This window comes from Miscanthus floridulus, chromosome 11, assembly GCF_019320115.1.
Source record: "Miscanthus floridulus cultivar M001 chromosome 11, ASM1932011v1, whole genome shotgun sequence".
In the NCBI taxonomy this organism is placed as follows: domain Eukaryota; kingdom Viridiplantae; phylum Streptophyta; class Magnoliopsida; order Poales; family Poaceae; genus Miscanthus; species Miscanthus floridulus.
Genome location: NC_089590.1, coordinates 85,172,681 through 85,198,790, shown reverse-complemented (window position 1 = coordinate 85,198,790; position 26,110 = coordinate 85,172,681). Strand labels below are relative to the sequence as shown.

The following is a 26,110-nucleotide window of genomic DNA, read 5'->3' as shown; positions in this document are numbered from 1 at the left end:
AAAAAAATAAAAAAGGCAAGCGGCTGCGGAGAGCAGCCACCATCTCCACTGACGAAACCAGCCGAGTACTGTACGTACTACTATATTTTTCTATAGGCCTTGTTTAGATTTTAAGTTTTTTCACTCTCTCTTCGTCACATCAAATCTTTGAACACATACATGAAGTATTAAATGTAGATAAAAAAATAACTAATTATACAGTTTGATTGTAAATTATGAGACGAATCTTTTAAACCTAGTTAGATCATAATTGAACAATAATTGTCAAATACAAACGAAAGTGCTACAGCGCCGAATATTAATTCCTAACAGCGATCTAAACAAGGCCCTACTGATGATAAATAAAAAATAAAAAAGGGTTGGTAGAAGAATCCAATTCAAGCGCCGGCGCCTTCAAATCCAAACCCATAAATCTCATTAGGAGTACCAGTATTCTCTAACCACTTCCTCCGCTCTTTCGTCCTTCCCACGAAGGCGAGTGTGGTGCCCTGTGCCCGCCGCGGCGTGGGATGCTGACGCTTCGTCTCCGCCTCCGCCTCCGCCTCCGCCTCCGCCACCGCCTCCGCCTCTCCTCCGGTTCATCCGCCGCCGAGGTGAGCGCTCCGTCCCGCCCGTGGATCCTCCCGATTGCGAGCCATGCTATGGGCTCTTCCGCGGCGTGTGTTCCTCACTTCCTCTGATTTCGATGCCTTGTCGCGTAGCCCCTGTCGGTTTGGGTGGCTCTCGTTGGGCGACCTCGAGCGCGCAAGAGATAAACCGAAGTTTTACCGGGAAAGTTGTTGCGGGCGAGTTTCCCTTTCCCACATATTTTGTGGTAGCCTCTGCGGAGGATCTCGCGAGGATGGACCATTCACGGGCGCGGATTCTCGATTCTGTCGAGATGATAAAGCCTCGTTGTTAATATCGCCGTTTGCCCTTTTCGTGCCTGGCGTGTCTTAGTGGACTAGTGGAGTGGGCATGTGACGCCGCTTCCGCTGCCGCCGCCGCAGCACCGCTCGTTCGTCAGAATAGTATAGGGTGCAGTTGCGTGGAGATCCACCCGCTCGTGGATCGGCTTCTCCTTCGGCTTGCAACTGGCAAGTGATTATGGCCTTGGTTGGATGTGTTCTCTCGGTCCATTTAGTTAGTTTTGGATTCGTGTGTTTCGTGCTGTGGTGCCCTATCCATCCTTGACTTGATGAGGTGATGATTCTTCACTTCTTCAGTATGCTGGTCGATTTTTGTTGAGCCGCACTCGTACCCAATTATTAAGCTGGGTCCAGTTTATTTTTTATTTTTATTTTTTTTGTGGGCATCAACTGAATCTCCATGCCGTCGTCCCTCGGAAAGTCTGCTTCTGTGTATACCTTCATTTGGTGAAACTATCTGCATCAGAGTACTTAGAAACCGAAGTGTTTGTTCTAGTTCATTTTTGGGTTAGTAGATAAGTTTCCTGTTAGGTTGGTGTGAATGACAGTGCTCATTATCTGGATTATCTCTAATTTCATTGGTTTAATTCTTGAATTCAGGAGAACATCAGAACTGATTGAAGAACAGGGTTGGTAAGTGGAGGGAGTGAGATGGGGTTCGACCCACTGGAGTGGTACTGCCAGCCGGTCAAGAATGGTGTGTGGTCGCTTGTGGTGGAGAATGCGTTCGGCGCCTACACTCCGTGTGGCACTGACACCCTGGTGGTCTGCATCTCATACCTCGCACTCTTTGGTGTTTGCTTCTATCGTATATGGAGGACGACGAGGGACTACACAGTGCAGTGGTACAAGTTACGTTCACCATACTACAACTACCTGCTTGGACTACTTGTGGTGTACTGCATAGCAGAGCCGCTTTATCGGATTGCCACTGGTACCTCCATCATGAACTTGGATGGGCAGACTGGCCTTGCTCCATTTGAGGTGAGAAGGATCTACATGACATTGTTATCAAGTTCTGCTGAATCCATATGCTGATATGCTATTGCCCCCGTACAAGTATGTTTGCATAGTGCCAGTATGATCACTAGATTGTAGGAAGTACTTTATGTGATTTGCAGAAATTATTGCTTTTTATATTCATTCTGACAAGTACAGGAAGTATATCTTTTCTTTGGTGGTACTTCTCAGCCCCATTGTAAAGATTGCCAAGTTAGAAAATACTATCCAAGTAATTTGAATGTGTGCCCTTGGCCCTTGCTCATGTCATCGTCATATCGGACAGTAGTTTCCAATTTGTACATATTATGATGGCAGGGACCTAATTTTCTCCTTGATTTTGTTACCACTATAACTAGAGTTAACTTGCAATGTGCAGAAAATGCTGATAGAGTATATAACCTTTTGTAATTTTTGTCCCTTTGGGTCATTTAAAAATCTGCATTTCTACAGATTGTCTCATTGATCATTGAGTCTGCTGCTTGGTGCTGTATGCTTGTAATGATTCTGCTCGAGACAAGAATTTACATCAATGAGTTCAGATGGTACATTCGGTTTGTGGTCATTTACGTGATGGTTGGTGAAGCTGCTATGTTCAATCTTGTGCTCTCGGTGAGGCAGTTCTACAGTTCAAGGTACACTACATCTGTAACATTTATTTTCTTGATGGGACCTTTATTGGTCGTGACCCTACTTTTTTGTCATGTTAGCACTTTTAATATTGGCTAACTTTGATATCTTTTTTCCTGTTCAGTTCAATCTTTTACCTATACTGCAGTGAGATTGCATGCCAGGTCTGCATCTTCATTTCTAGTGTCCAATAACCATATTTTTATTAGCACTCAGTACTCTCATACTGAACCTTTATTTTCTACAGTTCTTGTTTGGAATTCTCATGGTGGTTTATCTGCCTAGCGTGGATCCATATCCGGGTTATACCCCGATCAGGAATGAGGTGCTGGTTGATAATACTGATTATGAACCTCTTCCCGGCGGTGAGCAGATTTGCCCTGAGAGACATGCCAACATATTTGCCAGTAAGTGATTAGAAGTTGTTGCACACTATCATATATGCACACAATTAACTTTCTATCACTGTTCAAATAATGACAGATTTTGCTATCTTGTGACTTTGCTAGGAATATTCTTTTCATGGATGACTCCTCTAATGCAACAAGGATTTAGAAGGCCCATTACAGATAAGGATATCTGGAAATTGGACAGCTGGGATGAGACTGAAACTTTGTATAGCCAGTATGTTTTTTTTTTCATTTTCCTTGTTAAAATGTCAAATTCTTGAGCCTGCAAATCTTAACGTGGCAATCCTATCTCAGATTCCAGAAATGCTGGAATGATGAACTTCGAAAACCAAAACCTTGGCTGTTACGAGCTCTTCATAGTAGTCTTTGGGGAAGGTATGCACATTCGACACCCGATACTTATACATCTGATTTGATGTTTCTGCCTATAGTGATTAGTTATTTTCATTTTCAGGTTCTGGCTGGGTGGATTTTTCAAGGTACATTTTCTTTAGATGATGTGCCCTGTAGTTTCCTTTCAATACTTTTGTGATATTCTCAGCAGCTCATCTTTTTTCGCTCTCAACTTTGTAGATTGGCAATGATGCTTCTCAATTTGTTGGTCCACTTGTATTGAACCTGTTGTTAGAGGTATGCCTTCTCATTCCATGAATTTCTTCCCCACCCCCCCCACACACACATCGTTAACAGTGGTACTGATGTGCATTGATTCTAGAACAGAATGTGTGATTATGCATATCTTAGCGCACCTTTATTTTGCTCTTTGCACCAATAAATTTTCTTTTTCTTTTTTTTTTGACAGTCTATGCAAAAAGGTGATCCGTCTTGGAGCGGGTACATCTATGCTTTCTCGATCTTTGCAGGAGTGGTATGGATCATTTTTGTTTCCTGCTTGTTGTGCACCACATTTCTTTGTTGTTTCGGTGTAGTTGAACGAACAATTATAGTTCTTACGACTCTTTTCATTTTCAGTCACTTGGGGTTCTTGCTGAGGCACAGTACTTTCAGAACGTCATGCGTGTGGGTTTCAGGTTGAGGTCCACATTGGTATGTGTTTCTTTTAGGATCCTTTCGTTTATATGAAGAACTTTTATTGTCCTTCTGTAAGAGGTTGTACAGTAAACAGGCATCCTTGAAAATTGAAATATCTTGTTCTACTTTCTTGAGACCACTCTTACTTTTATTTAGGTTGGCTTGGGGATCACAATTCCTGGTTTGTGATAACATGTGGATTCCCTACAAAGCCTTTTAGTCCAAGCAGATTGTGGTAGGGAACTTAATGACATAATTGAGAGTGTTTTTGCAAATTCCCCCTTAACATCATAGAATAGACCTGGTTTTGTTGGTAATGATATTAGTTTAATGTGAATTCATCTTTAGCATCTAGAATACAGACCTGCTATTAGGTTTCTACGTTAAAGGTTTTGTATTCTTCTTTTAGCTACAGTCATCAAAGTTTTCATCAAAATCTGACCTTTTGTTCTTGTACAGATTGCAGCTGTTTTCCGCAAGTCGTTGCGACTAACTAATGAGAGTCGTAGAAAGTTTGCTTCTGGGAGGATTACCAATTTGATTTCAACTGATGCAGAGTCCCTTCAGGTATATTTTTGTGTTAGACTGGCTCAATGTTACAAAGGATGGAAGGACTGAAGGAAGGAGAAAGTACCATGTGTGGATGCCATGCATGCTGGCCATTTATGCCTTTCTGTTTTGCACCCTTCTAATTTAGATTTGTACCTTGCAGCAAGTGTGCCAGCAGCTTCACAGCCTATGGTCTGCTCCTTTCCGCATTGTTATTTCCATGGTCCTTCTATATGCACAGCTTGGTCCTGCAGCATTGGTCGGTGCACTTATGCTGGTTCTTTTGTTTCCAATTCAGGTACATTTCTCTTTGTCAATATGCATTCCTGGAATTTCTGGCATTGCATATCTAAATGTGTCTACACCGTCTGTTTTAGTGACAGTTCCAATGTTACTAGTGAATTGGCTTGTACATTTGCTAGAGAAAAGATGTTCGCTATGTACAAATCCTTGAGGACATTGGGGTTGATATAGGAGCCTTACTGTAATCATGCAGTTGTGAAATTTTGATTCAGCTGTTGATATTGTAGTCCCTTTTGGCTTGCACCTATTCGTGCTGTCAGCAATCAGCATGTATGTTTTCTTAGCAATCCTTATGACTTTGTTCAGCTCCTATTTAGAAATATCAATTAGAATTTATCTGTTAATATGTTGGGATTTCTAGGAAGAACCACTGGTTGTAGTCTCTGCATGTCAAAAATACAACAACAACAACAACAAAGCCTTTAAGTCCCAAACAAGTTGGGGTAGGCTAGAGTTGAAACCCAACAGAAGCAATCAAGGTTCACGCACGTGAATAGCTGTTTTCCAAGCACTCCTATCTAAGGCTAAGTCTTTGGGTATATTCCATCCTTTCAAGTCTCCTTTTATTGCCTCTACCCAAGTCAACTTCGGTCTTACTCTGCCTCTCTTCACGTTACTATCCTGGCTTAGGATTCCAATATGCACCGCTGCCTCTGGAGGTCTCCGTTGGACATGTCCAAACCATCTCAACCGGTGTTGGACAAACTTTTCTTCAATTGGTGCTACCTCTAATCTATCACGTATATCATCGTTCCGAACTCGATCCCTTCTTGTATGACCGCAAATCCAACGCAACATACGTATTTCCGCGACACTTATTTGTTGAACATGTCGTCTTTTCGTAGGCCAATATTCTGCACCATACAACATAGCAGGTCTAATCGCCATCCTATAAAACTTGCCTTTTAGCTTCTGTGGTACCCTTTTGTCACATATGACACTAGATGCTTGGCGCCACTTCATCCACCTTGCTTTGATTCTATGGCTAACATCTTCATCAATATCCCCGTCTCTCTGTAGCATTGATCCTAAATATCAAAAGGTATCCTTCTTAGGCACTACTTGATCTTCCAAACTAATATCTTTCTCCTCCCGAGTAGTAGTGCCGAAGTCACATCTCATATACTCAGTTTTAGTTCTACTGAGTCTAAAACCTTTGGACTCCAAAGTCTCCCGCCATAACTCCAGTTTCTGATTCACTCGTGTCCGGCTTTCATCAACTAGCACTACATCGTCCACGAAAAGCATACACCAAGGGATGTCCCCTTGTATGTCTCTTATGACCTCATCCATCACTAAGGCAAACAGATAAGGGCTCAAAGCTGACCCTTGTTGTAGTCCTATCCTAATCGGGAAGTCATCCGTGTCTCCATCACTTGTTTGAAAACTAGTCACAACATTGTTGTACATGTCCTTAATGAGCCCGACGTACTTCGTTGGGACTTTATGTTTGTCCAAAGCCCACCACGTAACATTCCTTGGTATTTTATCATAAGCCTTCTCCAAGTCAATAAAAAACATGTGTAGGTCCTTCTTCTCCCTATACCGCTCCATAACTTGTCATATTAAGAAAATGGCTTCCATGGTTGACCTTCCGGGCATGAAATTCCAAATTATAAGACGTTTTGGCTTTTCTAGATACAATTGCTTTTACTATGTATCTAGATCTAAGTGCATAGCAAAAGCTATGTATCTAGAAAAGCCAAAACATCTTATAACTTGGAATGGAGGGAGTAGTTATTTCACACTTCATATAGATGAAGTGGTCCTGGAAGGCTGGAACTAAAATTTTAAAAGCTTTAAGATGTATCTGTTCATTTAACGGCCTGTGTTTTTCCAGTCAAGGTTGATAACACAGATTGTAGGGTCAGTTTGTTGTTGTAGCATCTTCAGGACAATCTATTTGTAAATTTTGACACATCTCTGTCAAATAAGTTGTGGTTTGTGAAGTTTCTTTAAGTTTACTGCTTTTAGCTTTCAACATAGATTTGCCTGGTTAATCTATTTGTATTTAATTTTTCAGACAGTAATCATCAGCAAAATGCAAAAACTTACTAAGGAGGGGTTGCAAAGGACCGACAAGCGAATCAGTCTCATGAATGAAGTATTAGCTGCCATGGATACGGTCAAGTATGTTATATTCACTTTTTTGTTATCACGATTAGTAACATTTAGTTTTGGTTATAACTGTTCCAACTTCCAAAAACTTCATTGTTAGGTGCTATGCTTGGGAGCAAAGTTTCCAGTCAAAGGTGCAGGACATCCGCGATGATGAACTTTCTTGGTTCCGCAGGGCTCAGTTGCTTGCTGCGGTATACTCCTTTAGTTTTGCAATAATTCCAAGATTGATGTTTTTGTACATAAGATGACTTGTGCGAAGTTCTGTCGTGCACCATGTATGTGCTTTCAAAATTAAACTCAAGTTTGCACTATTTACCATTTTTCTTGCTTGTTGCAGCTGAATAGCTTTATCCTGAACAGTATACCGGTCGTTGTCACTGTTGTTTCGTTTGGTGTATATTCTCTACTGGGAGGTGATTTGACACCAGCAAAGGCGTTTACTTCTCTTTCATTATTTGCAGTCTTAAGGTTCCCACTTTTCATGCTCCCGAATCTGATAACTCAGGTATGTATGACACTGTCTTGTTTTCCTTTTATTAAATTATCTGTAAAGCTACTTGGAAGTTACACAGCATTTCTATTTCTATATAAAGTAGCTTCTTATGTCCTTTGATAATTGTTTTCCCTTTGTTCTGCTTTCATTTGGCTTAGAAAAGTTAAGCGCTAAATATTTTTCAATTTTTGGCTTAGAAAATTTATCCGGCTAAGTTTTTGTCTGGGATTTTGATTCTAACCATTGATGGCTTGTTTTTCAGTGTTGTTTTTCCTTCAACAGTGATGTTTGGTACTCACAGTTTCTTAACAGTATTGCTTTTCTTTTTAAATTCAACAGGTGGTTAATTGTAAGGTGTCATTGAAGCGTCTAGAAGATCTCCTGTTGGCTGAAGAGAGATTACTTCTGCCAAATCCACCTATTGATCCTGATCTTCCAGCCATTTCTATCAAGAATGGGTATTTTTCATGGGAATCAGAGGTAGTAAATTCATGTTTCATATATTTTTATTTACTTGCCACTTTCATTTATTTATTCTTCACTCTTCGAATTGCTGCCCTTAGGATTTATGGTAGTTGATTTCTTGTCCCCTGATTCTCTAGCCATCAGATATTGAAAAATATGTCATTAGCACAACTCTCTTCAGGTAGGTCTGAAATGGACAGTGAATCAAAGTATTTATAGGCTATCATGCTCCATGGGCAGGAGTAATCAGGACTAGAGATAGAAACTTATTACCAAATAGCCCATGTTGTAAGATAGCTAAAAGAAGATGACATATGTTGATGTCTTCCTAGTTGATCATAGGACTCAAGTTGCTACTCTCATTGCCCCTTATAGTCTTATATCAAAATCCTTTTTGCCAATATGAGTCTAAAGCTATCAATGTGAACTTCATCTGATTTTAAGATGCATATTAAAAACCAAAATTTTGAATGTTGGCAGGCTCAGAGACCAACTTTATCAAATGTAAATCTGGATGTACCTGTTGGAAGTTTAGTTGCAGTAGTTGGAAGCACTGGTGAGGGTAAAACTTCTCTCATATCTGCAATGCTTGGAGAAATACCACCAGTATCTGGATCAGGTACCTCAGTGGTCATTCGTGGATCGGTGGCTTACGTTCCTCAAGTTTCCTGGATCTTCAATGCTACCGTGAGATTCTCTGCTGCTTTGTTGTGTCAAATCAAACCATATATAACTTCTGCACAGATCTAACCGTGACCCCACAGGTACGGGACAATATTTTGTTTGGGTCTCCCTTTCAACCCCCACGCTATGAGAAAGCGATTGATGTCACTTCATTGCGGCATGACCTTGACCTACTCCCAGTAAGTTCTAAATACAAGTATTCCATCTTCAATGTTCAGATGGAAATTTTGGAAAATTATGGCATCCATTTGACGAAGAAAGAGCTTCCTGGAGAACATGTTCCTTCATTTGGCATGTTATAATCCAGTGATGCCTTTGTATTTTTCTAATACTGGTGCATGATGTTTTAATTTGCCACTGCACATTAACAAATATTGGATTTGATTATGCTTGCTATCAGGGAGGCGATCTGACAGAGATTGGTGAAAGAGGAGTTAATATTAGTGGAGGGCAGAAGCAAAGAGTTTCAATGGCAAGAGCTGTGTATTCTGATTCAGATGTGTACATATTTGATGATCCACTCAGTGCATTAGATGCCCATGTTGGCCGTCAGGTGCATTCACCATCTTGTTTGTGCTTTCTATTTTTATGATCTATACTCACATACTGAAAAGGACGAATCATCGACAATGTTCTGATCCTTATTATTAGGTTCTCTTTACCTTAGGAGGCATGGAGACTAGTCTGGACAGGATAACAGGATAAAAATTAACTCTTGCCACCTAGAACCCAGATATTAATAACAACTTAGTTATGTTCATTGACACATGGACTTGTGCAAACTGAAAAGTATAAAGTAATATCAACAAACACCGATGTATTGCTGCCTGACAATACATAATAGATTCATCATTCACATTAATTACTTGATTCATAGTTTATACAACTTATCTCAAATGGCTTTCTGTGGATATTTCATGTATCACACATCATGTAATAATCATATGGTCTTAATGTGTTGCACTGTCTGGGATTAGTGATTGCAATTTAGGTTTCTGCTGTAATAAATATTTAGGCTTTCTGCATTGTGTTCTTTTCCTATTTTTTCTTTATTCTTAATTTACTCCTGAGGTTGAGCTCTAGAATCTTAGTAGTCTTGAGTGGTTAGAGGTCGTGTTTTTTCTTCAGAGTGGCACGCCTGAACTTTTTTGCCCGGTGTGTGTGTCCAGTGTGTTGGGAGATGCTTCTTTAGCCTCTCCTTTGTATTATACTATTATTTCTTCTTCCTTAAATGAAATGATACGCAGCTCCTTCGTTGTTTGAAAAAAAAATTTTACTCTTGCCGACAATTATCATTGATATTAGTACATGTGCAGGTATTTGATAAATGTATCAAAGGGGAACTACAGCATAAAACCCGGGTTCTTGTTACCAATCAGCTGCATTTTCTGCCATATGTTGATAAAATACTGCTAATTCATGATGGTGTAATTAAAGAGGAGGGTACTTTTGATGAACTTAGCAACAGTGGGGACCTCTTCAAGAAGCTCATGGAAAATGCTGGAAAAATGGAGGAACAGGTGGAAGAGGATGAAAGTAAACCAAAGGATTTTGCAAAACAAACTGAAAATGGGGATGTTATAATAGCTGATGAAGGTTCACAGAAGAGCCAGGATAGTTCTAGTAAAACTAAACCAGGAAAATCTGTGCTTATTAAACAAGAGGAAAGGGAAACTGGGGTTGTCAGTGCGAAGGTCCTTTCACGGTAAGAGAATATTCTGTGACTGTCCTTAATCCTTTGAGGTGTATATAATATAAAGCATGATTTCTGAGTATTGTGGTCTGATCTTCGCAGTTACAAAAATGCACTGGGAGGGATGTGGGTGGTGTCCATACTCTTCTTCTGCTATGCACTGACTGAAGTTCTTCGCATTTCAAGTAGCACATGGTTGAGCGTTTGGACTGATCAGGGTTCTCTGAAAATTCATGGCCCTGGTTACTATAATTTGATCTATGGGATTCTTTCATTTGGGCAGGTATTTCTACCCATTGTTTACTTATTCAATATTTTGCACCCTCTTTTGTGTCAATGATTAATGGGATTTTGAGTTAATAAAGTGGAACTTTTGGTTTAGGTTCTAGTCACTCTCTCAAATTCATACTGGTTGATTATATCAAGTCTTCGGGCAGCCAAAAGGCTTCATGATGCCATGCTCCGATCAATATTGAGAGCACCCATGGTATTTTTTCATACAAACCCACTTGGACGGATCATCAACAGATTTTCGAAGGATTTGGGTGACATTGACCGAAATGTTGCTGTATTTGTCAATATGTTTATGGCACAAATATCTCAGTTGCTCTCAACTTTCATTCTCATCGGTTTTGTCAGCACCATGTCTCTTTGGGCTATCATGCCACTCCTGATTTTGTTTTATGCAGCTTACCTCTATTACCAGGTATGACAACCAAAAACTACATCGCTAAAATCAAAGTTTGTATTATGGAACACATGAAAATAAGCACCACCATGACATCCACATGCGAATGACTAAAAACCCAAGTTACATCTCACCCAGAAATAAGCTGTCAGTCACCACAAAACCAAATAATTTCATCCCATCTACTAGTATTGCATGAAACAAGTTGCACAGATTAATATTGATTAGACTAGTCAGGCATTTATGGAAGGAAAAGTTTTCATACGCCTACTTCCCTCATTCTTTCAGTCTTATAGATGAATCTATCGTTACTTTTTGCCTTTGTTGACACTTTGTATTTCCATCTTCTCAGGCAACATCTCGCGAGGTGAAGCGTCTGGATTCCATTACCAGGTCTCCTGTGTATGCTCAGTTTTCAGAGGCTTTGAATGGTCTGTCCACAATCCGTGCCTATAAAGCCTATGATAGAATGGCAAACATCAATGGGAGATCAATGGATAACAACATTAGGTTCACACTTGTGAACATGAGTGCAAATAGGTGGCTAGCTATTCGTCTGGAAACATTGGGTGGCATCATGATATGGTTTACAGCAACTTTTGCTGTCATGCAAAATCAACGAGCAGAGAATCAGAAGGCCTTTGCTTCTACAATGGGTCTTCTTCTTACTTACACTCTCAATATTACCAATTTACTCACAGCTGTTCTTCGTCTCGCTAGTCTTGCTGAAAATAGTTTAAATGCTGTTGAACGGGTCGGAACATACATTGAGTTACCTTCAGAAGCTCCTCCTGTCATTGAGGATCATAGGCCACCCCCTGGTTGGCCATCATCAGGTGTCATCAAGTTTGAAGACGTCGTGCTTCGATATCGACCAGAACTTCCTCCTGTTCTTCATGGCATATCTTTTGTTATTAATGGAAGTGAGAAGGTAGGAATAGTTGGCAGAACAGGTGCTGGTAAATCTAGCATGCTTAATGCTTTATTCCGTATTGTGGAGCTTGAACGAGGGAGAATATTAATTGATGATTGTGACACTTCTAAGTTTGGAATTTGGGACCTGCGCAAAGTTCTAGGAATAATACCACAGGCACCAGTTCTATTCTCAGGTATGTTAGTGAAAAATACTCCCTCCATTCCAAATTATAAGTCATTCCAAGAATCTTGGAGAGTCAAAGCATCTCAAGTTTAACCGAAATTATTGAGAGAATTACAAAGATTTAGAACATCAAATAGGTATACGATAAAAATATAATTAATGAAGAATCTAATGATACTTAGTTGGTATCATAAATGTTATTATCTTATCGTATAAATTTGGTCAAAGTTGAGATGCTTTGACTCTCCAAAATTGTTGGAATGACTTATAATCTGGGATGGAGGGAGTACATGTTAGCTGCTAGAGTTTTTTTTTTTTTTTTTTTTTTTTTTTTTTTTTTTTTTTTTTTTTGTAACTTGTGTTTTCTAGCTCTTCTTTTGTGGCTAATGTTTATTAATGCCCTTTCAGGTTCTGTTCGGTTTAATCTGGATCCCTTTAACGAGCACAATGATGCGGATCTCTGGGAGGCTCTGGAAAGGGCTCATCTAAAAGATGTTATAAGGAGGAATCCTTTAGGATTAGATGCTGAGGTATGCAATTTTCATGATTTTATTCATGGAAGTTCATGACTATTGATTCTCGGTTGTCATTTTATTTTACAAATGGTATACGTATATGCTTGTACAAATATTCCACTTTTTTCTTACTAAACGCAAGGTAGTCTTCAGTGGTCAGACATGTGTTAGCATTTGGTATACTTTAATTATCAGTACTTTACGAGTGATGTCGAAGGACTTTGTTTGTAATGTCAGGAGGAATCACTAAACAATATAATTGTGTTTTAGTCCTATAGAAAACAATCCTAAATTCAGTCATTAGATTTGTATTAGAGATTTTTCAGGTTCCTTTTGGGGTTTAGAAAAAACTAGACCAACCTGGAGGAACTATGTGGCATTTTATTTAGAAGAAAATAGGCATCCGAATTCGCCTTGACGAGGACCACACCCTTGACCAACTGAGCTAGCTTAGCTTTTTTTCTCTCTCTCTCTCTTGGGGTTTAGAAAGTTTTCTGTAACTTGAGTTTCACTTTATTGACACAGGTCTCTGAAGCTGGTGAAAATTTCAGTGTTGGACAACGACAACTGTTGAGCTTATCTCGTGCGTTGCTAAGAAGAGCAAAGATACTCGTTCTTGATGAGGCAACAGCAGCAGTTGACGTGCGGACTGATGCTCTTATTCAGAAAACAATCCGAGAAGAATTCAAAAGTTGCACAATGCTCATAATTGCCCACCGTTTGAACACTGTCATTGACTGTGACAGGTTGCTTATTCTAAGTGCTGGTCTGGTATGTTCTAACCTTTTGTCTTCTTTTGTTCTGCTTGATTCTTATAATAGCTGTATGCTAACATTTTCATGTCATGTGCTGATTATTGTATGTTTCTAAGTTACAGTACTTTTAGTGTTTCTTACGGATAACAGTTCTTTAGTCCGTATTAATGTTTTTTTCTGTATCTGTCTGAACAAATACTAAATTTGACCATGGTGAACTAGTTCTTAGGTTTTCATAAGACTAGAATCAAGACTAAAGAAGCTATGTATCACTGAGTGTTCTTTGTCATGTCTCATTCATGTTGTATTGGTCTTTATGTTTGTTGTGTAGCATTAATCGTGATATTTTCACCAGTGAGGTAACTTTGAAGTAGTCATTCCTATAAATAGATAATACCTAAATCAAAATTACTTCACACTTTGTCCCAACTTCATATTTGTTGGGAATTAAGTCTTGTAATGTTGTGTTTCAGGTTCTGGAATTTGACTCTCCTGAGAATCTTCTAAGCAATGAGGAGAGTGCTTTCTCCAAGATGGTGCAAAGTACAGGACCTAGCAACGCAGAATACCTCAAGGTAATTTGCATCGAGTACTGAATCTATTCTAATCTTGCCATGCAGTCACAGTGACAAGGACTATTGCATGCCTGCTTGCAATCCTGTCATGCCCATCTGTGCTAATCTGCACCATACATCATGGCTTCAGAAGTTTGCTAATTCATCTTTCTTTGTGAATGAAAAATGGTCAACAGAGTCTTGTATTTGGAAGTGGAGAAGAGAGGTCCCGGAGGGAAGAAATCAAGCTGCAAGATATCCAAAGGAGATGGGTTGCATCTAACCGGTGGGCTGAAGCTGCCCAGTTTGCGCTTGCTAGAAGCCTCACATCATCACATAGTGACCTCCTTTCACTAGAAGCTGCAGAGGGAAATAATATTCTGAGGAGAACAAAGGATGCTGTAATCACTCTGCAAAGCGTACTAGAAGGGAAGCACAATACTGAAATCGATGAATCTCTAACTCAGTATCAGGTCCCAGCTGATCGATGGTGGTCTTCACTTTACAAGGTGATCGAAGGTATGGTTGGTTCCAAGTCACTTTTTTTTCTGAGTAGCTTTGGCAGCTCTCTTTCAATCATGCTTTGGCCTGTGTGTAATGTGTCCAAGAATGATAATGCTAACTGACCTAAGTAATACTCCCTCAAGTCACTCACAAATGAGTGATGTTTTGGATAGGATCAGTCTTCAGTAAAAACCAATTAGAAATTAACAAACACGTCTACCCTTATCTTGCATTTATATCTCATTCCACAATTCTATGAAATTTGTCTTCTATATGCCATGCCAGTCTACTTTGTTTCTCAGCTGTATGTGATCCGAACTAGCAATCAAATCTGGGGGAAAAAACAGTTGCTCTGCTTATCAACAGGTAGCTTTGTAGTGATTTTTTCTTTGACTCAATTTGTATGTATCTTTCAGGCCTCGCCACCATGAGCAGATTGGGCCGCAATCGTCTGCAGCAACCTTCTTATAATTTTGAGAACAACGGTTCTATTGACTGGGACCAAATGTAGATGTAGAATTCTGGAACACAGCAGCATTGTGGAGTAGGCTGGAGGTGCCGTTATTTCTGGCGGATTTGATTACTGCGGTGTGTAGGTGATGCTGCAGCAACACATAACGTGCGAGCTTTAAGTAGTAGATTCACAGTCCTGATTCCTCTGAAAATGAATAACGAGCTAGTTTTGCCACAGCAGGACGATTCCTGTACCGTCGTCCGCAACGGTTTGTAATTTCTCACGGACAGTTACGACACGATTGTATGTCGGGTTTTGATAATTTGTGCCAATGCAATTTTCAGTTTTCACGGACAGTTCTTCTATTGAAAAAGACAAGTGTATGTGAATGGTTAGCATCTGGCTATCGGTATCATGTGGAGTCGTCTTCCTGCACCTGAGAACGAAGCAACCTTACCCCTAACAATCGCCTTGTAGCGATCAGAAGTTGTTCATCTTGGAGTTTCAGTTTTCAACTCCCTCCTAAGTAAGCGTCAGCAATGGGCCAAGGCCCAGCCCGAACCGCTGGAGTGAACCGACAGACGGGCATGAAAATGCAACATTGGCGAGATTAAAAAAAAAATAACGCCTTGGAATTCGACCATACCATTTGTCCAATACAGTACTAAAGAAACGTGCTGTTCCTATAAGGCTATAAGCCTATAACGTTCGGCCATCCTAAACTCGTCCAATATACTAAAGAAATGTCCAATTCCTATAATGCGGCCATTGTAAACTCGTCCAATATCAAAGAAATGTGCTGTTCATATTCCTACAACGTTAAAATTCTCTTCCGTAAATAAAAAAGGTAATTTAGTGAGTGGGGAAGTAGACGTTTCTAAGTAAAAATAAACGGTAATATTCTACTACTACCGCACATTCGCATACTTTTTGTTACAAACTCCCTATGACGTACCACAGATGGGTGGTAAACAAAAATAATAATCAGTAATTGGTAAAGTACATCACATAAACTTTTTTTTTTACCAAACCTGGGGATGCCCCAGAATTGCCAGTGGTTGCCAGTGACATAGACGACAGTCTTCAATGTCCACAATGTGAAAGAAAAGAAGAAAAACAGTACTTACGATATCATAAAAGTACTCCTGATACAAACTAAGCATTACTCGGCTAGTTAGGTTGCCCGTAAGGCCATAATCACCGTGGAAGAAGCCATATAGTAGTCTATACGAAAACCTACCCATATAGTCCATGCAGGCAGCCCATATGTGTGATGACGCCCATATTGGCATGGACTGGGGATTGAAGGGGGTGTCACACATGAGTTTGCTTTCTTGCCATTGGTGTCCCAGTTTGTCTAAATATTTATCTTTACGTGGAGAACTTCATTTTAAAGATGGTTCGTGGAAGGAGTGAGTTTGGTCTTGAGTATGGTAAATTGGGTAAGGTACATTTTTTAATCTTTATAAGTTGCATGCCCTGAACTACAAAATTAGGTAACAGACACCCTCTACCTATCGAAATGGACACATTTGGTCCCGTGACGGGTTTCTAAAGTGATTTTCTATTTTCTAAAAAAAAGTAGTATGTTTGATATCTAAAAAATAATAAATAATTTATTTTTAAATAGAAAATTATGAAATAGTACAAGTTTTTTTTTTCTAAAAATAATGAGCACGACTACGAGCAATAAAACAATAGGAACAGAAACAAATTAGTTCTAAAAACTATATATAGATCATAAACATGTAGATAGCATTTCTAGAAAAAATAGTACTAATTTCATATTTGTCATATAACATAAATTATTTATCAATTTTAGATTGAAAACTAGACTTTTATTATTTTTATAAAATAGAAAACCACCAACCAGCAATAGAACCATTTTTTTTCCAGTTTTGCCCGTTGGAGAATGTCTATTACTTGGTTTCAGAATTTAAGGTTGAAAATCAGACTACCGTGCAAGTTAGAGGTTGAAAAATATACTTTAGCCATGGTAAATGTGATAGTAAAATCAAAGTAAGGTCTTGAGTATGGATGAGTTATCTGTTTTGTACTTTATCAATGTTACATCACTATCAATTCAAAGACAACATTTTTTTTTTCAAAACTTGATATTTAGTGCACTATATGCAATTTGTTTAGAACTCTATCATTTAGATTTCGACATTAATATTTAATGCAATACTACTGGTGTGGATATTTGGGCATTTATTTGAAGTAGGAGTGAGTCTGGTCTTGGGTTATGAGCTGTAGTGTAGGGATACGAAAATTAATGAGCCTTACACTATGACACGTAGCATTAATTAAGATATGAAAAATAAATGACTTAATTTCTTCAAGGATGTGTAAACATTTATCTTCGGCTTTATGACTTAGATTTTGAAGATTCTCAATCATTTATTTTGTGATCATACTTGGGTCATCGTATATGTATTATAAGGGCAGTCCCAATGGTGCATTGATGATGGTTTCTATCCTCATTAAATGACTTGCCATGTAGGCAAAACGTTGACATGGCAACGTAATGAATGAAGAAAGAGAGCAAAAATCATAGAAATGGTTTCTTCATGAAGAAATCAGGTCTACTCTTGACCCAATGCACCAAGAAACCATGAAATCGCCATTGGGGAGAAACTACCAGTTTCTAGAGAGCTCGTGTCGCACTCCCATCGAAGGAAGAAGATAGAGTTGGGAGAGAGAAAGAGAAAATAATTATTACTCATAGAAACCATGGGTTGGAAAGCAGTACTTTTTTGGTGCGGTATCCTATGTTATAGAAACTACTAGTTTTTTTTTATTGGGACTGCCCTAAAAGCACGGGTGTGCTAGCATAGAAGCCATTCCAAACATCAACATCAACATCATAGTAGTACAATATGACTACAAAAGCAATCATCCATCTTCTGTTCTTTGCTTTGGTTTTTGCCACATTCACGGCGCATGAGGCTTGGGGAGACAAGGATTTCTACGATGAAAAACAAAGGTTTAAGCATGAATGCAACGCAAATATCAAAAGGGGTCGAAACTATGAGCGTCCAAGTAAGTCTTGTTGTGACACCGTGCGATCGGTCGACATGGCTTGTGTTCGTCGTACCATAAGCTCCGAGGAGAAGGAATTAAGTGTTCAAAAAATTTCTTTTCTTTCAATGCCTTGCAACAACTCAGTGCGAGTCGCGAAAAAATACGGAGGTAATTATATTTATACCTGATACCTTTTAGTAACTAGTAAGTAAATCCAGCAGCAGTATTTTCAAAATGTTTTGTACTTCCTCATATACAGGTAATAATGAGGGATAATGACATGTAATCTTTGTTTTCCAGAAATTCCTATACGACCAATGTGGAAGTCATTCTTGCCGCCGCCACCACATAGGCCATATCTATGAAAGATCCAAAGGGGAAGCCAACTAAAGGACAAGCATGTATAGCTTGTGATTTCATAACATGTATTATGTCATGACAATGTAACCGCGAAGAGTATCCAATAAATATGTCCATATTATCATCATGTTCCATCTCTTTGTAAGTGAATACATGAGTTCTCATTATATGCTACCTTAATAGTTCGAGCGAGTTAACGCGTGCCACGATGGGCTACACTAAGGCCTGTTTAGATGCCTAGTACTTAAACTACAAATAACTAATATATGCTAGACCTAGTAAAGACGGATCTAAATAGATTGTGCTAATGAGCCATCTTTTTACCTATGAATCCTCTAACATGTATTAGCAAGAAGAAAGGTGCTAATTGTTGCTAAAAATTAGCATGGTAAAAGTAGAAGACCCAAACCTACCATAGCGATGCGGAGCGGCCGCTGAACAGCCGACAACCAGCAGCACCCTCTCGGCTCGGCGTCAGGTGGATGAGAGCAAGGCTAGTAGCACAGCCTGCTGCTGGCTGTATGAATTTTTGAAGCTCGATCATCTCCCAGCCACCCATATACTAGTTTTGGTGTAGAGAATTGTGGACATCAATTTATAGTAGGACCGAGTTTGGTGTTGGATTATCATAGAGATAATACAAAAGTAAATAAGTCTTATATTATGAGAAGTACCAAGATTCATGAACTTTTAGTTTTGTTTCTGGTTTAGATGTAATGCATATTACCAGTTTGTTCAAGGCTGTATGCTACTAGTACCAGCCTAATATCATAGCTAATTAGCTATGCATATGTGTGCCCCAGAGAAAGCATACGCACCGCTATAATTAAGCAGTAGCGGTCGATCTCGCAAAGGAACGGTGTTGCATTGCCATCACACTCTACGATGCAAAAAAGAACGGTGTTGCTTTCCGTTATTTATTAGACTACTAGACGGCCGGGTCAATCGATGGACAGACTCCGAACGTCGTCCGGAGGGAGGAACGGTGCTGTGATTATACAAACAAATAACAGTGGGCTTTGGTTCTCCTAGCGTCCTAACCTACCGTCGTCTCACCATGATCACCACGAATCAATGCGCACCAAATTAAAACCGAGATAAAATAGCTAAAGGCACAACAAAACACCATGCACGTATACACGTATCCACTGCACTGATCGACGTCGACGGTTTTCATCAGTCGAAGAGCTCCCACTGCGTCTGCGTGGTGGCCGCCGCGTCGAACGTCTCCCATTTCGTGGTCACCACCACCGCCTGCAGCCGCGCGTTGGACACCTTGAGCACGTCCAGCGTCTCCACGCATTTCTGCACCCGCTTCGCCTGCAAAACATGCATCCATGCCTCTATCTGTCAGATTTATATACCTAGCTAGGAGACACTATGTTATTATGCCAGCCGGATTTTTTCCCCCAGTTGCTATACTAAATACTTAGCTTGCTGAATGAAATCGTTCACAAGCAAGCCATCATCATTTCAGAAGAAAAAGTAGACGGACTTTTCCATCCTATATCTTGAGGTGACCATCACAGACAATGATAAAAAGTACTTGCACTTCTTTTATTATCTCCAATCAATCAACGATGCTCATGGGGCCTGATTTCTGGTGACCGTGTTGCGGCATCCAATCTACATGTCTTGCCCTGCACTCTTCGCAAATCTATCTATCTGTCTGTCTAAAAAGGGCCATCTTTTGTAGAAAGGATTGCCTTGTTTGCTTCGTTTGGCTTATAAGTCGTACTTTTTCAGCCAACGAACAGTATTTTTCTCTCACACCAAATCAGCCAACGGTACTTTCAGCACGACTTATCAGCGAACCAAGCCCAAACGAACAGGGCGGATATCTTCAGAAACAGAGCTGGTAGGCTGAATTCAGAGAACAATCTTTGAGAGTAGCAGGTTAGCTGGCACCAAACCTGACATTTGAAGCAGGGAAAGGGCTGTAGGTGGAACGCATGCTCGTGCCCGGGACCATGTGTTCATTACTGTTCAATAGAAGTATGGCGAATAGGTGATGACTGATGAGCCTGTTTCGGGTGGCATGCATACAGGACACTGGACACCTTCATTCACCCACCGACGACGACAGGTGACAGGCATGAGGCAGCTAGCTAGCTAGCTAAAGTTCCCTCTCAGTCTCATGAACACTTGCATGCACTGCTTGTCATGGCACTGCTTGGCCACTCACAGGCCAGATATTTTCTATTGATATCAATGCTAGACCTTGCTACTTACTACGGAGTACTACCAATAACTAACAGAACGGTGCCCCTGAGAGTCTGAAACTGGTCTGAATAATAATGTCCATGCTGTGATGCCATTCAGTGCAGATAGGTGTACCTGAATGTTCTTCTGCGAAGAGGAGTCCCCGCCGGCTGCAGGTATGCTCTCCAGCTTCACCGCGTGCCGCATCAGCAGCTCGATCAGCGTCGTGATCTGCACCTCCGCCACCTTGTTCCCTCTAGAGATCGATTTCTCGATACTGGTTACCTACGACAGGGTACAACAATCATCAGCATTACGAAGATCACTTGCTTCATCGTCTGTCATCAGAGAAGCAGCTAGCAAAATACTATACAGTAATGATGGATGGAAATGGCAGTACCCTGCACTGCAGGAGCACATAATCCTTGTCAGGGATTCGATTCATTCGAGCAGTGTGTCCCTGTTGGAATGGGAATGGTTATTCTAGTTCTACCAGTAAATGGACTAGATCTGTTCGCTTGTCTTATAATCCGTTCTTTTCAGCACGACAAATCAGCCGGAACAGTGTTTCGGTTTGTTTTTTCAGCGAAGCTAACGGGCCCACGTGAGAATTCCACTGCTCACCAGTCGCCACCACGTACATGAGGGCAGGGCAGGGCATTCATCCGTGCCCGTCCATTCATGCAGAGTCAATTTGCTCACCTACTACTACTAATTCCTTGGGCAGATTATTACGCACTGTACTCAGCTCGCCATTCAATTGCACCTTCCCCGGCCGCCTCCCATGCCTGCTTGTCCTTGTCCGAAGCAGCACGGATTGGCACCTTGACGACTCCGATCCCACAAAAACCAACAACAATGCACGGACCGGATTGGTACCTGATCGGCGAGCTTGTCGACCTCGAGGGCGACGGCGCCAATGGCGCGGTTGGCGGTATCGATCCTGGCGTTCTTCTGGCGCTCGATGTAGCGGCGCTCGAGGCTGGCGGGGTCCTCGGCAAGCACCATCTTGGACTTGTTCTTGACGCCGCACGCGTCCAGGTACTCGGCGTTGCCCCGCGGCCTGCCCCGGTAGCTCAGCTGCTGGTCCGCCGGCTGCAGCCCCGTCCTCGGCGCCAGCAGCTTCTTCAGCTGCCCTGCACAACTAACCACGGGCCATCAGCAGATCACATTCATTTTCACATTTCACATTTCACACGGGGTACATCGCGCGATTGCATGCATCGGTTAACACGTAACACAGCCAATGCAAGTACATCCGGTTGTTCTCTGTTCGTTCCTGGTCCATCGGCGACAGCAGCAGCTGCTGCCTATGTCTATTAGGAGTAGAGTAGGAGTAATTGCTGCTACTAATTGCTAGCGCGTGGTGGGACGAGGACGAGGACGATCCATGTTGAAGCGCCATTGCTCGGTACTTGCTCCTCTGCTGGTGATTGGTAGTGATGGTTGACACCCTACACCCACGAGGAGCTCTGTGTGCCGCCTACAACCCAGCCGGCCACCAGCAGGTCTAGTCTAGCTAGCATTCTCGCTATGACGCCTGCTACGTTTCCAATTTTTTCCTTCAAAAAAAAGGTCTTATTTTTTTCCGGTGTAAAACCACACAGAAATCTAGGATTTACTATATTTCAGGTGCCTGAAATATAGATTTTTCTTTAGACGATAGCCATAGAACATTACGTGTATACTATGCGAACATCATAAAATACATCATAGAACATTACATGTACACTATGCGAACATCACAAAATACATCATAGAACTTGAACATCACCACACGTCGTCTGAACAGCGACCACAAATTCAGGCTTATTTACGTGAACATCGCAAAAATACATCATAGAACATCACATGTATACTACGTGAACATCGTAAAATTCATCATAGAACATCGCCGGAACAACAGACACAAAATTCAGGCAACCGAAGTATAGGAAAAGTGTAGAAATATCCCCGGGGATATAAACATTTGGCAGACGTCATTTTCCTGAGGTTTTTCGTAGCATGCCATGGCACTACAGATCATTGCCAGTAGCCATGCCACTAAAACCACCTCCACTCCATCGGATCCCCAAAAAAGCTCATGATTTTTCAAAGGATAACGACGCACATGTGCACGCTAAGGCAGAGAGATCCGATGCTAGCATAGTAGTAGAACGTGCTGCGCGTACGACTCCCAACACCATCACACAACGGACTGCTGTACGCGGTGAACGAAGCGGCGTGGCGATCGCTTGCGGCCAAAGGTGTCGGCGCAACGTGACAACCCAGAGTCAAAAATCAAAAAGGAAACACACCAACGTGTCGGCAGAGTCCAGCCCAGTGCACCTCCACGCCGTCCGATAGGGCCGGTCCGTACACGTGGGAGCCATCCTGCCCCTGGATTCCCCGCACCGGGCACTGCCACTGCCAGCGCCCCCCGTCGCTTTGTCCGGGGAAAGGAAAGGCGCCGGCCGCCTCGTCCAGACGTCCAGTCGTCCGCCGGCCCGCCACCGCCGGATCACGCTGTGCTCCCGGAAAAAGCGAGAGCCACGGCGTCGTGATCCGAGGCTAAAGTACCATCGCGTTGAACGAAGCGGGCAATGCCGGGATTTCACGGAAGGAATCGCTCTCTTCTCGCCGTACGGTCCTGGTGGGTAAATCTCGGATTTCCTGTCCAAATCACGGACTTGGCAGAACATTGGATGGCAGATGGTTTTTCTTGCAGATGGTTTTCCTGGCACGCGTGGCGTGGGCACCGAATTTGGGGCGAAGGACGAAAGGATTTTGGATTTGGGATCAGAGAATTTTTGCCCTTCACGTAGCAAATTCTCAGCAGATCATGTGGCGTGTGCATGCTGTTGTACGAAATATTCCTGCCATTTTGTTTCTTCCTAGCATTGAATTAGAAGAAGAGAAATGATGCGGGGAAAATGGTGGCAGTACAAAAAGGGGGTGATGATGTCTCTGTCGCACTCGCTGTCCTCACGTCGCGGCGGCGTTAATTCCTCCACGCGGCACGGCCGGAAGAGGCATGGCGATTTAAAAAAAAAACTCATTTTATAGTCACTGACACAAGTGCGGAATTCTTATCGAGATAAAAAAAATATCTCGTGCGAGCCATGATTACCAGCTCGGATTTTAAAGTTGCCCAAAGGTCAAAACTTTCAAATAAACAAAGATTGTATGCTAGATTTGTATAAACCAGAATTCTGCCTCGGCATCACCTTTCGTGATTAACCTACTAATAACTTAGTTGCCGCATTAGCGAACAAGCAAACGGTTCTAAAAGCTCGTGCTTTTACCCGCCCCCCAGCGACTTAGCGATGAAGGAAAATACAAAGTCCAAAAAGACGACGAACAGCTTTCAGTTTCTGTCTCGTGTGCTACAGAGAGAAAAGGAAGCATCGACGACGACAGGAACTAAGCTAAGCACACGGTTACTACTACTCTCTAAAGCGGCTTTAATGAAAGCGAGGAGAACAGACGAGAGCGAGAGCGAGACAGACGACGAAGGGCATGAAGAGCGAGGCCGAGGAGGAGGTGGAGGAGCTCACCGAACGTGGCAATGGGGGACACGGACACCTCGTGCCGCGCGCCTCCGTACTTGACGCGCACCTTGATCTCCGGCGGCGGCGGCCTAGGCGGGGCGCCGCCTGGCCCCGCCGCGTCGTCACGCGCCTGCACGACCATCCCGCTCGGCCGCACCTCCCACCCGGCCCGCTCCTCCGCCGCCGCCGCCACGGCCGCCGCGGCGTCCGACCACCCGCTGCTCGACCCGCCGTCCGAGCTCGACCGGTGCATCACCGACGCCATGGATCGAGACAGCTAGCTAGCGACACGTACGTACGCAACCAGCTCCTCTCCGGACTCCGGCCGTCGTCCCAGGGAAGGAAGAAGGAACAAGGGAGCTTCTGCGCGCCGCGGGGTGCGGTTGGTGGTGCAGTGCCGTGGAGTGCGGGAGGTGGTGGCGGCGTGGGCGAGAGACACAGGAGGAGGACCCGCGGGAGAGGGGCGGGAGGCACGGCACGAGACGGATGGGAGACGCGCTTCTTCGACTGTTGGCCTGTTGCCCGCTCTCTCCTTTTGTTTGCCGGTTTCACGTATCAAAATGGGCATTTTGGTTGGTTTTTCCCGCGGGGAGGACGGATATGCCCCTGCGGCGTCCGAAGACACGCTGATACCGTTTCCGTATCTGCCTGTGGCTGCCTTTTTTTTATCGGGTACGACCCACGCAATTGACACACGTCATACTCACGTCATACGCACACATACGTGTACGTGTTCATACACACGTAAAGAAGAGATGGGAAGACATCGCCTTCAGTGCTCGAGAAACGCGCAATACCACTGAACGTACACGCGTGCGTGTACCCTGAAAATTCTGGAAAATTTCTAGAAAAATGTACGATCACCACTGGACAGCCCTACCACTGGACCACAGGCCCATTCGCGCGTGTGATGGTTTTGTCAAACTGTATGGTCTCGTCATGCCCGTATCCCTGAATTTCAAGGGAAACTTAGGGTGAAGAGCTGGGGGAGGGAGACGCTTTGACTTGATGCAGATATATTCAGGGGGAGGGTTTGGTATTGCTCTCCTCCACGTTTTTTTAGCTCCGCTTCATGTTTTTTAGCCAAACAATTTCAGCTCTACGCGCTCTGTTTGAGGAAAATTGGTGGAGTTATGAGAGCACCTAAAGGCCCCGTTCGTGTCGCTGAAAAAATAAGCCGAAATACTGTTCCGGCTGATTTGTTGTGAGAGAAAAACACTGTTCCGACTGAAAAGTACGGATTATAAGACAGACGAACAGGGCCAAAGAGGTGCTCTACAAACTCTAGTTTTTTTTGTGAAGTTGTTCCACGGCAGAGTTTGTGGAGCAGTCTCAAACACCCCCTCAGTTTGTTCAAACATGGTTTGGTTCTATTTCTCGGTTTTTCATGCTAGATTGGTGAATATTTCAAATGAATTATTTTCACGTAGGTACAAACAAGTTAATGCTGTTGGTGTAACAAGAATAGGATAAAAAAGGGGCAAATTATGTAAGCTCACGAAGCCATTGATCCATTCAGTCACTGGATTGCCGTCTTTATTGGACCTTTTACTGTATACGTACTTGATTGTCAGCAGTACTTTTCAGCAACAGTGCTTTCTTCTCGCAACAAATCAGCATCAGCAGCGGCCAAATTTCAGCGAAAGGAACGGGACGACACTGTGCCCTAGTAAAGCTTCCTTCATCGGAAAAAGCTATGGACATGAATACATGATGTTGTGGACAAACAAAACCGATAGTAGAGGCGCTTCTGCTTGTCTAATAAATCTCCCTTCATCTAAAGAAGCTCTGTGCCCTAGTAAAGCTTCCTTCATCGGAAAAAGCTATTTGCGTCCCTATTGTCCAAGAATATTGTCAAAACTCAGCGTTGGAGAGGACTTGCAACAATTTCATTGCATGTTCTGGTTAAGTGACTTATTGGCACTTTCCATTTTCCACTATATAGAACATCACCACATATCTCCATCTTGGTCCTTTTTCTCTACCGGTGCTTCTTTATGGAGCTGTGGTGGCACAGCAGGACGGTCTTGTCTCTGTTACTACCAATTTATAGGATGGCGGGACCGGCGGAGAGAACAGAGAACATAAGGGACCATGATGCTTGAAATGTACTATTACCTGGGTTCGGATGAATTCTA

The 26,110-nt window shown here is 42.3% G+C and overlaps 2 protein-coding genes across 4 annotated transcripts; one reads left to right on the top strand and one right to left on the bottom strand.

Annotated features, from left to right (window-relative positions):
• Positions 1 to 426: 426 nt before the first annotated feature.
• LOC136491440 (ABC transporter C family member 2-like) lies at positions 427 to 15,206 on the top strand. Of its 3 annotated transcripts, none has more exons than XM_066487722.1 (29): positions 427 to 593; positions 1,509 to 1,892; positions 2,361 to 2,542; positions 2,662 to 2,701; positions 2,785 to 2,944; positions 3,047 to 3,161; positions 3,242 to 3,322; positions 3,402 to 3,426; positions 3,521 to 3,577; positions 3,750 to 3,815; positions 3,920 to 3,994; positions 4,439 to 4,546; positions 4,692 to 4,826; positions 6,855 to 6,961; positions 7,050 to 7,143; positions 7,290 to 7,457; positions 7,785 to 7,925; positions 8,391 to 8,597; positions 8,675 to 8,773; positions 8,995 to 9,147; positions 9,911 to 10,299; positions 10,390 to 10,570; positions 10,670 to 10,993; positions 11,328 to 12,084; positions 12,483 to 12,604; positions 13,115 to 13,360; positions 13,818 to 13,919; positions 14,096 to 14,417; positions 14,819 to 15,206. In XM_066487722.1, exons 2-29 carry the CDS (start codon positions 1,560 to 1,562, stop codon positions 14,911 to 14,913), a joined length of 4,884 nt encoding a protein of 1,627 aa, XP_066343819.1. In that variant the 5' UTR covers positions 427 to 593; positions 1,509 to 1,559; the 3' UTR covers positions 14,914 to 15,206. The 3 variants fall into 3 exon arrangements, with proteins under 3 accessions (XP_066343819.1, XP_066343822.1, XP_066343820.1); XM_066487725.1 differs by lacking the exon at positions 427 to 593 and adding an exon at positions 765 to 1,076; XM_066487723.1 differs by lacking the exon at positions 427 to 593 and adding an exon at positions 765 to 1,182.
• Positions 15,207 to 19,191: 3,985 nt separating this feature from the next.
• On the bottom strand, positions 19,192 to 24,511 carry LOC136493690 (BAG family molecular chaperone regulator 1-like). The gene is made up of 4 exons (XM_066489805.1): positions 23,979 to 24,511; positions 21,322 to 21,578; positions 20,578 to 20,727; positions 19,192 to 19,560 (listed from the first exon to the last, which is right to left on the bottom strand). Exons 1-4 carry the CDS (start codon positions 24,235 to 24,237, stop codon positions 19,417 to 19,419), a joined length of 810 nt encoding a protein of 269 aa, XP_066345902.1. The 5' UTR covers positions 24,238 to 24,511; the 3' UTR covers positions 19,192 to 19,416.
• Positions 24,512 to 26,110: the final 1,599 nt, after the last annotated feature.